At 38.3% G+C, this 15,242-nt stretch overlaps 1 protein-coding gene across 5 annotated transcripts in view; it reads left to right on the top strand.

Moving 5' to 3' along the window:
* The window catches only part of RGS17 (regulator of G protein signaling 17), a 104,878-nt gene that overhangs the window by 79,627 nt on the left and 10,009 nt on the right, over window positions 1–15,242 (top strand). For all 5 annotated transcript variants that reach the window (XM_023633085.2, XM_023633088.2, XM_070256541.1 and 2 more), the window contains 2 exons: window positions 12,138–12,227; window positions 13,689–13,923. In XM_023633085.2, coding sequence (XP_023488853.1) covers window positions 12,138–12,227; window positions 13,689–13,923 — 325 coding nt within the window. The remainder of the gene's footprint in view (window positions 1–12,137; window positions 12,228–13,688; window positions 13,924–15,242) is intronic.

The raw sequence follows: 15,242 nt of genomic DNA on the forward strand, positions 1-15,242 counted from the left end.
GCTATCATCTCTCCAAAAAGTTCCCCTTGACTTCTCAGGCCACTTCGTGGTGGTGAGGGGATGGTTCTGGGGCTGTGGGGGCCTGAAGTATTCCTGGCCACAGCCCAGAGCCCGCCATGTGCAGCTGTTTTACATATTAGACTTAGGTATAGGCTTTTGTTTGAAAGAAAAAAGTGCCCTCGCTAAAAAACTAATGTTTGGAAAATGCTGTGTCTGATTCTACAGAGGAGGAAACTGAAGGCTTGTCTACTGTCACTAAGCTCGTGAGTGACAGAAGGGGGACTAAAACGCAAGCCTCTTAATATCCAGTCCATTGTTTCGTCTACTTTGAGATGACACTTCCAAACTTTTCATTTCCAGATTTGATATGAACCGTTTCCAAAGCTTCTTACTTTGCAAACTCTTCAAGAATTACATCAAATACAACTTTTCAAACTGAATTCACAATTTCATGCACTACTGGGTATTGCCTGCAAGATTTGGCCCACTGCACCGGATAGTCTTCATTCTTCTCAGAAGAAATTGGTCACGGACTGAATTTAGTAAATTAACTAGCCCAGTGAAGGCTAAAATTGTCTCCCTTCTGGACACATTAGTTCCCAGAGTTCCCAGACCATGGGACAGAGCTGACTACATAAAAGTTATGCACTTCACAAGCACATGCTTTTGGTTGCCCCTCCCTCCATTTTTAACAAGTACCACAGCCTCTATAATTCAAAACAGTGCCAAAATAATGTCCTATTTTATCCTCTGATGCTGTCCCACTTTAGCTCTCTGCCAATGGAAATATTAGGATGCATGCTTTAAAAGCCAAAGGATATTTTTTGAAAGGAAAAACAAAAGCCACCTTTGCTCCATGGTAAAGTAACCACTCCCTAGAAATAAATCTGCTCACACATGCAAGGTGCATCATGTCATCTGAGGCACCAGTGAATAAATAGTCTCTTCGATACCTGTCGCCTTTGGAGACCTGATTCATCTCACGTGGGAGTATAAGTTATCTGCATAGGACTTCCAAAGTATTTGTAAGCAGCTCATCATAAATTTCACTTATAAAGAATTCTATAGCTTTGAAACTCCATCTTGCCATGGCATAGGTAATTGTCCTCAATAGTTTCTAAAACCCACATAAACTTTAAACTCACACAATCAAAAGACATCTACCAAAATGAACCCAGGTTTCCCAGGCCATATAGACAAAGCCAAAAAGTAGACACTAAGACCATGGACCTTCTATATGTCCAGCATTTGTTAATTCACTCATTAGTGAATGCCTATTATTGCTTGGCACTGTTGTACTTCCGTAGCTCTCGCCAGATTCTCCCTGCGAACAAATTTTCAATAAGCAGTTGAATCTAGAGATGAATAGTTAGTGTTCCTCCCCAAGTCACCCTCTAGAAGAGCTTAGTATTCAAACTGCCTCTGCCAAGTCTGCGTTCCATCTGACCAGAGTGCTCTCTATTGGAAAGCTGCCAGAATTAGAACTTCTTGACCCTTTCCATTGAAGGCATACCATTGGTACTGTTTTTGACTCTATGTTTCCTGTAAATGCTTATTTTTCCAAGTGTCGATTGCAGTGTTTAGATCACCAACGAACAGATGGATGTGAAGAAAACAAAATAATAGGTAAAAATATAATGCCCAGACTTATTTAGGAGAGTAGAAAGAATGAATCAGAAAAGGGCTGGAGAAAGAAGATTAAATTAATTCAGGCTAGAAGTAGGCAAGAGCCAGCTTAGAAAGTAAGGCAGCTCATAGTCAGTGAAAGCTAGTTTAGTGAGGGACGAAGGAAACATCCTGCTGGGTGCCTTGTGGACATCTATGGAGATACCTGTGGCACGTTTTCCCTGAGCTGGAGGGTAAGGAGAGGGAAGAGTGTGCAGTGTGAGGGATCACAGAGCTGTAAGAGAATAAGGGGAGGTAGAGAAGGGAAAAGTCAGATGGCATAAGCCTCAGAGGATGCGGAAGAGGAATGTCAACCCCACCCTGCCCTGTGGTGAGTGTGGGAGGAGCTGCCTCCCAGAGGTGGTGCCTTCAGACAGCTGAGTGCCAGTTAGGGCCAGAGAGGGGAAGTGGACCATGGACAGTGGAGGATGCAGGAAAGTGTGTTTTCTGTGGAAAGGGAGTTCCAAAGAAAACAAAGGAGTGTGCTCAGAGGGGGAGAGAGCGGATGGTAGGAGGACCCTCACTCTGGTGAAGAAGCCCAGAGTCCTAAGGTGACAGGATGAAAGAGGCTGTGGGTAAAGAGGTTGGGCAGTGCATTTAGGGACAGGGCTCTGCACAGAGATGTGAGTGGGGTCCAGTGACCCCAGATTCCCCAGTTGGCTTCAAGTCATTTCAGGCTCAGACCCCCGGGAGGATCTCTCGAATCTCAGCTGACTTGCTGTCTGTGGCAATGTGGTGAGGGCCGTCTGGGTGTGGATGGGCCAGCATGTGGCAGAGTTTCTGGGATGACCTTGGCAATAGGCCAGTGCTGTTCATACCCATGGCCACGCCTCCCTCTGCCCTGGACAAGGCTAAACACATGGAGGGCCAGTTTGACTCGCCAACTTACTGGACTGGTTTTCATATTAGTGACTCTCCTGTTTGATATGTTTTTGGTTTTTAGGTTAATACCTTCATTAAAATTATATTATGTGGATTTTACAGATGAATAACAAAAGTTCACATTGGTCAACTGACACTGGGCATTTTCATAAACATATACTCAAGTTCCATGCTTTAAAATAGCCAAAAATAAATTTTGGCTTATACTATTTGGCACATAGTAGGTATTTAGTTAATACTAAGGTGTTGAATGGATGATTGAATTTAGATTTTTCATTTAAGTCTACTTTATAAAATATAGAAATTTGTGTCACAAAAATTCTTTTCAAAAATTACAGGCACATTCTCCCAGGCCTTCGGAGAAATACGTGGCAGGTAATGTTTATTAGGGCACCACTAGATTTCGTCATACGCACCGTTTTCCTTCACTCCCTCGTGTGTGTGTATCAGAAGTAGTGATGGTGTTTGCAGTACTAGTAGTCGTCAGTAGTAGAGAGAGGCAAGGATTCCTGGAGGCAGCACTAAACTCTGTTTAGTTTTACTGGGATATAAAGTCAAGAAGGACAAAATAGAAGACTAGAGAGATGCAATGACAAGTAATACAATGCCATTTATGCGATATTAAGGAGTTAGGATTTTACACTTTTTTGGGTATGAGACATGATTGAAGATTATTAAGTAAGGAGGGACAAAGTCCATTATATGTTTCAAGTACATCCCTCTGGAGGCAATGGAAAGTATGTGGGAGGACAAGAGGAAATCAAGGAGAATATTAGAAGACTTTGGTAATAGTCTCAGAGATGTTGGAGGCCCAAAATAAAGAGATAACAAAGGGAATGGAGAGATTACAAATTCAAGAAAGAATTAGTTTTACCGTCAGGATTTAGCAGTATCGGTGAGAAAGAGGAGGGAAGGATTACTCCATCTTGCTTGCTCAAGTGGTCAGGCTGATGGTGATCCCATCAAAGGAGAGAACACTGGAACAGGAGGTTGTTTAGGACAGGATAAGATGATGAACTGGACTTTCTCTGTTAAAGGGACCCAAGAAGTAGTTGTGGAAATGAATGTGAAGCTCAAGGGCAAGTCTCAATTGGATAGAACAATCTGGGAGTCATCAGTAGACAGTACACAAGAGATGAGAATGGTGTCCTGGTGTGAAGAGCTGTGAGCTAAAGACTGAAACCTCAGGGTATACTAGAATTTCAAGAAAAAGCAGTGGAAGCTTTGCAAACAAGGAATGCAGAGAGGAGACAGTCTGAGAAGTAACATACAAAATACAGCATCAGCATCAGGCTGGCACAGACGCCAAGAGAGTGGAGGGTTTCACACAGGAGGGAATGATCAGTGTTGCGAATACACCAGGGGGGCCAACACAATAAGAATTGTAAAATGTAAAAATCGTAAAAAAAAAAATGGTCAGAATCTTGTCATCTCGCCAACTGGGAGGTTATCAGTGAACTCTTTGAGAATCAAGCTGCTTCTTTGGTGCACAAGGAGAAAGAATTTAGAGATAGAAAATCAGCTGGCAGAGAAAATGAGTGAGCCCCTCTTCAGAGGTTCTGAGACACCCTGATCTTTTGTGGTGAAGGTTCAACTTGAGGGAAGCTGGGGCTCCCGTCTTGACTTAATCAAAGCAAATTATTCAATTTCTAAAACAATATGAAATTCAACCCTTCCAAATTCAGGCCAAATTTATTAGCTATCTGGACAGTATTTAAGAACTCCCCCCAGCCTCTCTGAATCAATAATAATAACAACAATACAAAAAAATGAGGTTATGACATTTTTGTTACCCCTAGCCTATCTGTACAATATCGTAGTTGTGCTACATCTAATTGAAATCAGTATTAACTCTTTATTTTTGTCCTTCTCATTAAAACTCCTCATTATTTCTTTTATGCCTAGTTTACTTTCTTTCATGGTCTAGATATGGTAGACCTATTAAAATCTGCCTGCCATTTTAGGACACCACTCAAGAATTACATGTTCTTTGTCAGATCAGACAATAAAATCTACTGTTTGTGAATATCAAGTTGATTGCATAATAATCTGCTTAATTGAGTCTTATAAATATTATAATTTCCAATGCTGTAAAATTCATATCTTTGTTTCATATATCGATATACTAGGTATTAATGTACATCTCCTGCCTGGGAGCATGGTTCCTTAGTAGAAAGCAAATTTCTGCCAATGCTACTTTTTGTATAAAGCAACATAGATTATTTGAATATAGAACCATTTTAATCTACCAATTCCATAAGTAATAGTGCAATAACTCCGTGAGCTTCATTCTAAATAGATGTGTTCCTGCCATATTTAAAGATTACACACAAATTCTAATGACACCTTCTTCATATAAAGCCTACTTTCAAGAGACAGCGTGGGGTAGGCAAGAAACAATGCCACAGGAATTAGACAGAGCTGGATGCATCCCACTTTCATAACATACAACTGTGAAACCTTTGGCAAATTATTTCATCTCTCTGAGCCTCAGTTTCTTCACCTGTAAGGTATGGTTAATAACGTATCTAAGTCAGTTATCTAGGGCTCAGTACATCCATAGATTCCCTAAATAATCCTTTATTTACAGGTATTAATTCTGCCCCCCTCTCAATTCTCAGGATGTGAGGAAGTTACCAGACTCTGTAGGATTTGACCACTGTATGCTTAGCATGTTCTATTTACATGCTGTCAGCTAATGTGACAGAACCTGGTTCTGCATTCTGTTTCCCTGGCCTTTTCTCCCAAACTCTCATTTTAAGCAGCACAGGTGTAGTTCAGCGTTCCTGGGGCGTGCACCGCACAGCCGCAGGATTCCCAGAGTGTTGTAAGTTCATTATATCCTGGGCTTAAGTTCCCCCACAGACCAGGATTCTTGGCTTCAATCATAATTGTTCTCAAGGATGCTCCCCGCCTCATCCCATACGTATTAACACACATAGTAACTGGAAAATACCAGGGGAGGAATAAATGAGTGGATAGTAGGTGACCGTGCCAGCTATCAGATGCTTTTCTGAGTATTAACTGCTAGAATTCCAACTTTTTCATTCTGCTTTCTCTAATAGGGACATAAGTTAACTAAAACCAGAAACTTTTAAAGACTTGGATGATTACGTGCCATTTTAATAATAGTGTCTACTATCTAAATAGAAGTTCGTTTGGCCTTTTCGCATCCGAGATATTTGCTTTCCCACAAAAGCATCCACTAACTTGATTATGACTTACAGGAAAAATTACAGTGGGTTGAAGGAAGAGCTTAAAATAGGATTTCAATCAACCTGAGAACGGAAGTAGAAGATTCTGATGATTGGCAGGTATTATATAAAGTACATCTAAATATTCAGTCCTGTAGTCTCTTAATTTTAAAGGAAAAAAAGAAACCCTGTTGATGCCAAATAGGAAATTTCGTTATTGAACTAATGCAAGCTTACATAGTGGATCCAGATTTTAACCGTGTAATAACTGGCTAACTGCCGTTGGCATTCTAAATCAAATTAATGTGTCGATGAACCTGAACCACATGGCTTCGAGTTTGAAATAAAAATTTAACGCCAATAGAAAAAGGGAATTTTTTAAACCCATCTTTTCAAAAAGAACCATGTATTTGGGGAAATTGGTAGCAAAGAGAAGAGGATGAGAAGATGAAGAGATTTATCTTCAGTTGCCATGCCTCAAAAGAAGAAATTAATGTTTACGTACAACCCAAAATGGAATTGAAATAGTTTGGAGTCTCCACTCTCAAAATGGACTTTTAAAAACATTTTAAATAAAAAATATTGCCTGCCTGTTGGTAGTTAAAGACCTTTTCTAGTCATTTTTTCTAAGAATGTATGACCTGAATTCCATATTACCCCAGCAAGACATTAGAGTTACAGCAACTTTTTATTGGAAAGCGTAATTACAATGTTAATAGGATTATGCCTGCCTTTTTTTGAGACTAAAGTATTCCTAAATCAAATGACTTGGGGCTGGGGAGTATCCAGGACATTTTCCAAATACCAAAAAGGAAAAAATGGGTCCAATTATGTGCACCTCCCAAGATTAAATTTACCACCTTTGAATTTATTTCACTCAGAAAAATTGAATGACTCTTTTCAAATTCCTTAGAAAGACATAATTATCGAAACTCCACACATACAAGAATAGATTTTTTTTCCAAATAAGGGTAATCACTCCCAAAAACTTTTCTGTTTTCTTTTGTTCTGATGAAAATATTATATTTATTAAGGCAACACAGCCATCTAGTGGACAGATTTTCAATAGCGGATTATGTTACTTGCAAGATGTTTTAAGTTTATGAAATAAAAGCTTTAGCCAAATGAAATGCTTGTTTCATGACATATGATACATGATTATAAAAAGTAGGAGGAGTATTTACAGGGGCAGTTTCTTTTTTGACAAGTGTTGATGACATTTCCAGACACAAATTTCTAACCACCATGCCCACCCTCACATACCCCATTCAAAACCATGTGGTTTTACCAAAAATGTAGAAATGAAAGAGGTGAAGTTCAAGTCATAGGCTTGACTGTAAGTGAGTTTATATATATCTGAAATTATTGATGGTATATGCTTGCTGTCTCACCCTCTGGTGCCTTTTTTCTTCTTCTTGTGGTCTTTTCTAAGCAATGCATCAATGCTATTCTCCTTTCCTCATTCCCTTCTCCCCAGAGTTATCTTTGCTGATGGGACCAAGTTGTACTTCCCAAGAAGGCCCTTTGCAGGAGCAACCCCTCATCTGCAGTCATGAGTGTCACCATTTCTCTTCCTCTTTCAGGCTTTCCTCTCAAAAACCTTCTATAACAATTCCTTTCTGGTAATCTCAAGTTCCAGGGAATTGGGAAGAACTTGCTTCTCATCAATATCTACTACATACTCAGTCCTTTGGTCAATAACTCCTGTAGTCTGAGCTGTGGGATAAAGCCCCCGTAGAAGGGGCTTTTGCACTCAGTACACTGGTTGGTGATAGGAGTTTGACCGTTTCCAAACTTTTAAGAGCAGTCAGTTTTTGTAAATAACTGAAAAGGTAAAATATCACAGTTAATTCTTTTATATAAAGAGAAGCAGCATTGCATAGTGAAAATGAGTATGAGAGAATAAGTCAGAAGACGTGAGTTCCAGTCCTCATATGTGTTAGTTGTGGGTCTGGTCTAAGTCAACCTCAATGACTGTTTCCTCTTAAAGTAAAATGGAAATGATTAATAACAAATGCCCTGCTTACCGTACAGGACTGCTGTGAGGACGAAGTAGTCAGGTAACGTATGAGGAAGCGTTTTATAATAATGGAAGAGTCTAAGTCTTTATTTCCTCAGGTTGAGATGAAAAGCTCTTTGGTAAACTTGGAATTGTCATTTTAATATGCAACCAATTTGCCCTTACATTTAATTAAGCATGTGTAATAATTAGCCTTTTTGTCACAAGTTTTTAGTCTTTGCCTTACAACCTTGTGTAGTAGGTCACTACCATTACCCCATTATGAATGGGGAAATAAAGCATGAAAAGAAAAATCATCTTAAAGGAGGTATATTCTAGATTCAGAGTCCACCTCCTTGTTTTCTTGGCCCATTACATAACCACACCTCACTGCCTATTCTAATTTATTGCCCTCACCCTTAAACATCTGATCTGTCCATTTTGTTCCACATTTATATCATGACTTTTTACAACTCCCAGTCTCTACACATGATTTTTTTTCTCCCTCTGCTTGCAATTCTCTTTGTCCAGGTCTCCATCTGGCAAACACCTGCTCATTGTTCAGCCCAGTTTAATCATTATCCCCTCTGTGAAGCCTTTCTCAATTTTCTCCTGCAAAAGTATAGATATTGTACCCGTGTCTAAGAAGCACCATATGTGTACCTCTATGTTGGCTCTCATTGCAATGCTGGGTGATGCTTATTTACCTGTTGGAGCTCATTTCAGAGCTTCTGTGTTATTCATCTTGAATTTCCAACCAGGCAATGTTGCATAAACCAGGTGTCTTGTACATATTTGTAAATTGTTATTGACTCTTAAATAAAGCTGTGGTACTAGTTTACCATGATATGTTGACTGAGGAAAATGAAACATTTAGAGAATAACCTACCAGTTCTTTTTCCGAAGCCGAAGGATGTTGGTTCTATTTTTGCACTGGGACATTTGAGTTAGAAGCTGTTAATAAAAAGGAAAAAACTGATAGCACAATGCGAGAATATTAACATACTGAATAGTATCTGCCTTTACTAATGCCAGTGGTTCTTTCTTGAGCTTTGATGTCCTAATGTCTTAAATTTAAGCATCTTACTGATTCCGCAGTTGTCTTTGTGTAAATATATGCAGTTTTGTGATTGTCCTCTCTCCCAGAGTTACCATGGCTACTGCAAAGTTTTCATCTTATTCGCCAACATTTCAAGGGTTCTCCCTAAGAACCAATTGTTTTTCTTATAAAAGTAGACTGTCTTCAAAAATAGGCCCCACATATGTCCGGAATGATGAATCAGAAGGTAAACTCTATAATGGGCAGCAGGTAACATCTTCCCCACCCTGCTATCCAAACTCCTCTGTAAATATACAAACAAAAATCCACCCACACACAAAGAGGGCATATTTCCTTATTTTCTGAAATGTACAAAATGTATGTCTCCCTTCTCAAAGTTACCATTTGAGAAAATTTCTAATGGGATTTTAAATACTTACTTTAGCATACTGAGCCTAGGTTATTGACATTTTCTTCCATAAAATATTTAAGCTTTGATCAAGACTCCCACAGTGAGCATTGTATATGCATTCTGTTCTCTTTATGGCTTAGTTGGTTAAAAAGTAGAAATGTTGATAAAATGTTACAAATATTGTAAAAGTGAAAAAAATCATGTCTCCACATGACCCCTCGCTACTGTTAAGTTTCATGTTTTCCTTTTAAGGGCTTTTGTCAAGCACATATGATATGTATATGTTGATCTAGAGCAAATATTTCCTGTAATTTATCACCTTAAAAAAAAAAAACATTATATTACTTAGAGCAGGACCAAGTGAAGTTGAGGACAGACATTAGTCATTCCTAAGACACAGATGGCAAACAGTCTTGGACCAACTCTCCTGTCATTGTCTCCATTTCTTGTCATTTTAAAATGGCGTTATCAGTGGTTCTTGATCATTGAAAATTTGAAACCAGTTTTCTAAGAATGGTACTAAAGGACAGTTGATTAAAAGGACACATCAATTGCTAACAGTCAATTTCTTTCCACAGGGCCATGTTGTGTCCAATAGTAGATCAAGAAATGGAGAAAATGGTGAATAGCAAAGCACTTACTGAATGTCTGCTATAAGTAGTTTAAGAACAAATGTGTGTCCATATTTTACCATCCGTAGAAATGAAAGATGTAAACACAACCCAATATTTCATAATGATCACTCTAATATGGTAGCATTTGGGATGTTTGTAAATATCACAGAAACAGATATAAGAGCCAGAATTCATGTTCAGAAACTAGTGAATCATGCAGGTCGATTCCAGATTTGTTGCTCTACAGCAAAGCACAATGGAGAACAAATTTTTTCAAAGATGTCACATAAATGAAGTATACTTGCATTTGTGTGGCACACTCTGAGGGGCACTGTGTGGAAATTTAACAAATAAATTCTCAAGAAGTTTATTATTTAATCAGTGAAAGGGAGCTCTTTTTCTAGTCTTTTTATAGTACCTTATTGTGTGCGTGCAGACACACAAATTTAAGCTCTGTAAAGCTTGCCAAAATGAGTATCAATTTCCTGTTTAAATATGATCTTTCTGGAATTTACAAAAATCTTGCATATTTTATACATTTGGCATCATTAATTTCTCCCAGGAAATTTCACAGAATATCATCAATGGTGTATTCCTCCCTCCTCCCACCCACTTTCCCCTGATTACTGGAAGTACATCGAATTCCCGAGAAGCACTCTTACTCAACGATACTTTGAGATTAATGAATCTCCTCCCAAACACATACCTGACCTAAGTGGGTAGCGACATGGAGGACTGAAGTTTCCTAGGCTAGCTCGTGCTGCAAACACAATCACAGTACCCACATGCCGAGACCTAAACAGTCGTGCTGCTCTCTCTGAATCCCCCCTCACTGTTTTCCCCATCGCTGCCCTACATTGAAGGCTTTGAGGACTCTGACTCTGAAATTGCCGCCTCCCTGTAGAGCCATTGGTTTGCTGGGTGTTTGAGTAACAGTCAGCGGTAGTTTCTGCTACCCAGAATTCTTTGGGTCACACCACTTTCGCGAAAAGTTTACTCTTTTCTCTCCATGATTCTACACCAGTAAATCTGCCGCTTTTTCTAGAAATTGGTAGAGGAGAACTAAATTTATTTCACTATCAAATTTTATCTTTTTCATTGAAGTGTACTTTTTCTGACTAAAGAATCTTTTCTAATTTCTATTGAGTTCTCCTTTCCCCAGGTAAATTTTTCTTTTCTCTACTAAATTTTCCTATCTAGTCTCACTTTCAGTTGTAGATTGGCCCCTCTTCCTTATATTCTTTCCTTTGCTACATTCTCTCCATCCTCACCCTTGCCCCTGAGAATGAAAGACTGAATTAATGAGCACTGTCTCAGCTTCCCTTACCAAACTTTCGAGATTAAGGATTACTTGTTGGAAGCCTCCTTCCACTAAACCCCTTCTTTCTACCATAACCATATTTAGTGACCCTTTTCTGCATTCACATAACAAGTAGTATATTGCCTCAGTGCCTATCAGAAAGCATGGTTCACAATAGATGCTCAATAAAAATTACAGAATTGTTCTGCAGAATTGGGTTCAAATTCCAACCATATCACACATTTAATGTCAGACTTTGTGCCAGTCTAGCAGACAGCTCTCTGCCTCACTTTGCTCACCTATAAAATAGGGGTAGTAAAATTAAAGGTAAAAGGAGAATGCCTGCCACCCAATAGACGTGAGAGAATAATAGTTTCCATTTCCCCTTGTTGACTGGCCTGTCCCTCTGGAGACATTGGAGATTGACTGAATGGGATGAAGGGCAAAGACAAAGTCAAATATGAATCCAGTAGTTCGAACTTGAGTGGATGGAGGAATGATGATATTGGTAACAGAAAACCTGGTCTACATAGAAAGATGATGTGATTTAGCATATTCTGTTTTAGATTCTGATACATTTTATCTTTTTAGCTATCAATGGGAGAAAATAAATGGAAAACAAACTGAATAGAACTAATCAAAGGTCAAAATGCCATTACTACAAAGAGTAACATAATGATATATGTCAAATATTAAAGTATATAATCATGTAAGTATCTCAGAGATTTTAAGTAATTCAAATTATGTAAGGAGGAAGTCAGAATGTATAATAGTATCTGTTTTTGAGATTATGATTTACTTTATTATTTTATTAAATAATGATTCTCTCTCCTTTAGTTGACATGGGCTTACCCATCATTTAAAAATGGTATTGCTCTTTTTGTGCTTTAATGGCATTGTACTTTGTGTACTTTGTATTCTCACATAGTTGAAAATAAAATTCTTCTATGAAATATTTTCCTGCAATTTTTTTCTTTTCTTTAAATAATTGGTTTTCCCTATAACAAAACAAAGTGTTATACTATCTTACAGCCTCACTGTTAGGAACGAAGAAAGAGGGGAAAATGCAGGAAGACCCACACATACCACAAAAATGGAGAGTATTCAAGTCCTAGAGGAATGGTGAGTGTGATTCACCCTACAGTTATGTCTTGTATTTATGTACTGTTTACATCCACTCAGTCTTTAAGTATTATCTCTTTCTTCTTGGTACTCTTCAAAATGGTTTTGTGAAATGAATGCATCCTCAATATGGGAGATCTTATTTTGTGATTCCAATTGCTTTTCCTAAGTTTTTCTACTAGCTACATTAAGCTATCAACTAAAACATTGCCTGAGTTTGTCTTTCTCTTTCAAACAATAATGGTTGTTACATGAATTAAGCCCCTCAAATTGCCCTAATCCTTTACTTCCCTTTTCTAAGAATATTTTTTTTAAGTTGTTCTCTTTATATGGGAAGAGTCTAAAACACACACAAAAAATATAGAATTACCTAAGTCAATCAGAAAAGGCACCCAGCTGTTCCCTTGTCCCATTTCCATCAGAACAGACTCTAACCAGGTATGTTCTCCAAAATGAGAAGTTGAAATGCAGTATCTACAGAATAAAATTAAAATACAAGTAGATTGTATGTATAATTACAGGTGCTTTCTTCTGCTGCTTCTTATGTTGATGCTTAATAGTAATTTTTCCACCTTTTAAAATCTTTTAAATGAATGAGGAAGTTCAGACACTTCAGAATAATAACAAATCTATTTAAAATACTTTGTCAAAAAGGTAAGAAAAAATAAAATGTAAGTACTTCAAATGTATTTTACATGGGAAAATTATTATAAATAGACCAATGAATAGGAAAGCAAGATCAAGATCAATTTAACCATAAGAATCTCCAAGCTTCTCTCTTCCACTTCTTTGATGCATAAGCAAAGGGAATGATAACTGATGGTTTCTGCAGGAAAGTAGTCACTGAAAACCTGACTATAGGTATTTAAAAAGTCCCCAGTGTCATTATAAAGGGCCTGTGCTTTTTAACTGTGATAACTCCATTCATGGGTAAACATTCATTCATATTTAATAGAATAATTATTAAAGTTTAGGAAAATATGTGACAAGTGCACTCATTGCATTCTTATTTTAGATCCAGTGACAAATGAAAAAATAGCCACCAGAGATGAAAAGATAAACTGTATCTTATGGCTTGAAAATTAAAATGTACATCAAATGCAAACAAAAAAATTCATTTTCTCTTCAAAGTAATGTATAGACTGTTTCTATCAACTAGCAATAGATTGTTAAGGTTTGAACATTTCCGAGCTTCATTTGGAATTTCTTATGACCATGTGCGTAGCGTGTATAGCCTCTTGCTATATGAACTCTTGGCTCCCTAACAGGCAGCTTGTATACGAATTTTTGTCAAGACTCAGAAATAACTAACCTCCTCGTGGCAGCTATTAGCCAGACTGAGTGGCAATGACCACTAGATGGCAGCACTTGAATAGCATTTCTATCTGCTCCTCCCCCTACCTGGGCTAGAGTTCAGAGGTCAAAGCTGCCTTTGATAATGGCCCCATTCTGTCTCTGCAGCCAAAACCCCACTACAGATGAAGTCTTGTCCTGGTCTCAAAATTTTGACAAGATGATGAAGGCCCCAGCAGGAAGGAACCTTTTCAGAGAGTTCCTCCGAACAGAATACAGTGAAGAGAACCTACTTTTCTGGCTTGCTTGTGAAGACCTAAAGAAAGAACAGAACAAAAAAGTCATTGAAGAAAAGGCTAGAATGATATATGAAGATTACATTTCTATCCTATCACCAAAAGAGGTAAAAATCGGGAAAATATTGATGTGGGCTTCCTAAGACCAATGATGAACCTAAAGGGACCTCTGTCCAAATTGGGTAATGCATGTGGTGCGGACGGGCTAGAAAGCTTCTCTGGGTAGATCATTTAGGTTCCATTCTGGGAATTCCTGCACACGTGTTTAAAGGCTGGTTTCCCTACTATGCTTTGATCGTTTATCACTGGCTGAATCATGCGGTGGTGTACTTGCTTTTCAGAACTCACATTAGGAAGCCTCTTAAATACAATTTGCTATGACTTAAACTAAAGTGGAGGAGAAGAATTTACTGTGAGGCAGTGTTTCTCAAAGTGTGATTCCCCAGATCACGTGTATGAGAATCACTTGGAGCTTCTGTTTGAAAAGCAAGTTCTTGAGGCCTACCCAGGACTTCTGAATCTGAATTTTTGGAAATAGAGGCCACTTATCTGCACTTTTAACAAGCTTTCAACACACATACTAGTTAGAAAACCCCTGGTATAAAGGTTCAAAAAAAACCCTGCCATGTTTGTTGATGCTTATGATAAATTTTTACAGAACTAAGGAATGGGCCTTTATGAATACTCTTGGGGGAGAGATGGGTAATGGCAATTATTTTCCTTATTCTAGTTTTCCTGTTATTCAAAGGGCAAGCTATTTTTCCCATTATGAGAATGTACCTAATAAATAAGGAACATTTCAAGAAACCAAATTAAGAATTTTCCATTAACTTTTTAAAAATTAATTTGCTCCTGAGGAATGTTCCAGCTACCAGCATTAAAAGCCTTTGGTGAGGCAGGGGTTCATAGTGTGCCCAGGCCTCTGGTGTACTGAGTGACAGAGTTCCAGGGGCGCTTCCAAGCATTTGAACTTAGAGGTTCCAAGAATGCCTTGTTTTCTCCACGCCACCCACTTTTTGTCTTTTCTGTTTCTCCTAAACCACTGTGATTTTCACCTGTGCATTTAAATGTCCTGCCCTGGTCCTTTCTGCTCTCACTTAGGCTCCACACCCCTCTCCAGTGCACAAGGACATTTATGTCTCTTGGAAATAGGCTGTGCTCATCTGTGCCTCATCCAACACTTGATGTGGCCCAGCTTGCCTTACACTCCATACCTTGAAATCTATAAAATGAATTAGTGTCTACTTTGTCAATCTCTGTGTCTGGAATGCTATATAAACTATTTCACTTCTAATGAAGTATATGTAAGTAATTAAAAAAAGTTATTAATTAGGTTATAAATGCCATTGGCATTCCAGAGAACTCCCGTAGTATTGTCTCTGAAAAAATGAGAAAGCTTGAATTGGATACACAAAAGGTTGTTTTA

This window comes from Equus caballus, chromosome 31 (genome assembly GCF_041296265.1).
Source record: "Equus caballus isolate H_3958 breed thoroughbred chromosome 31, TB-T2T, whole genome shotgun sequence".
Taxonomy (NCBI): domain Eukaryota; kingdom Metazoa; phylum Chordata; class Mammalia; order Perissodactyla; family Equidae; genus Equus; species Equus caballus.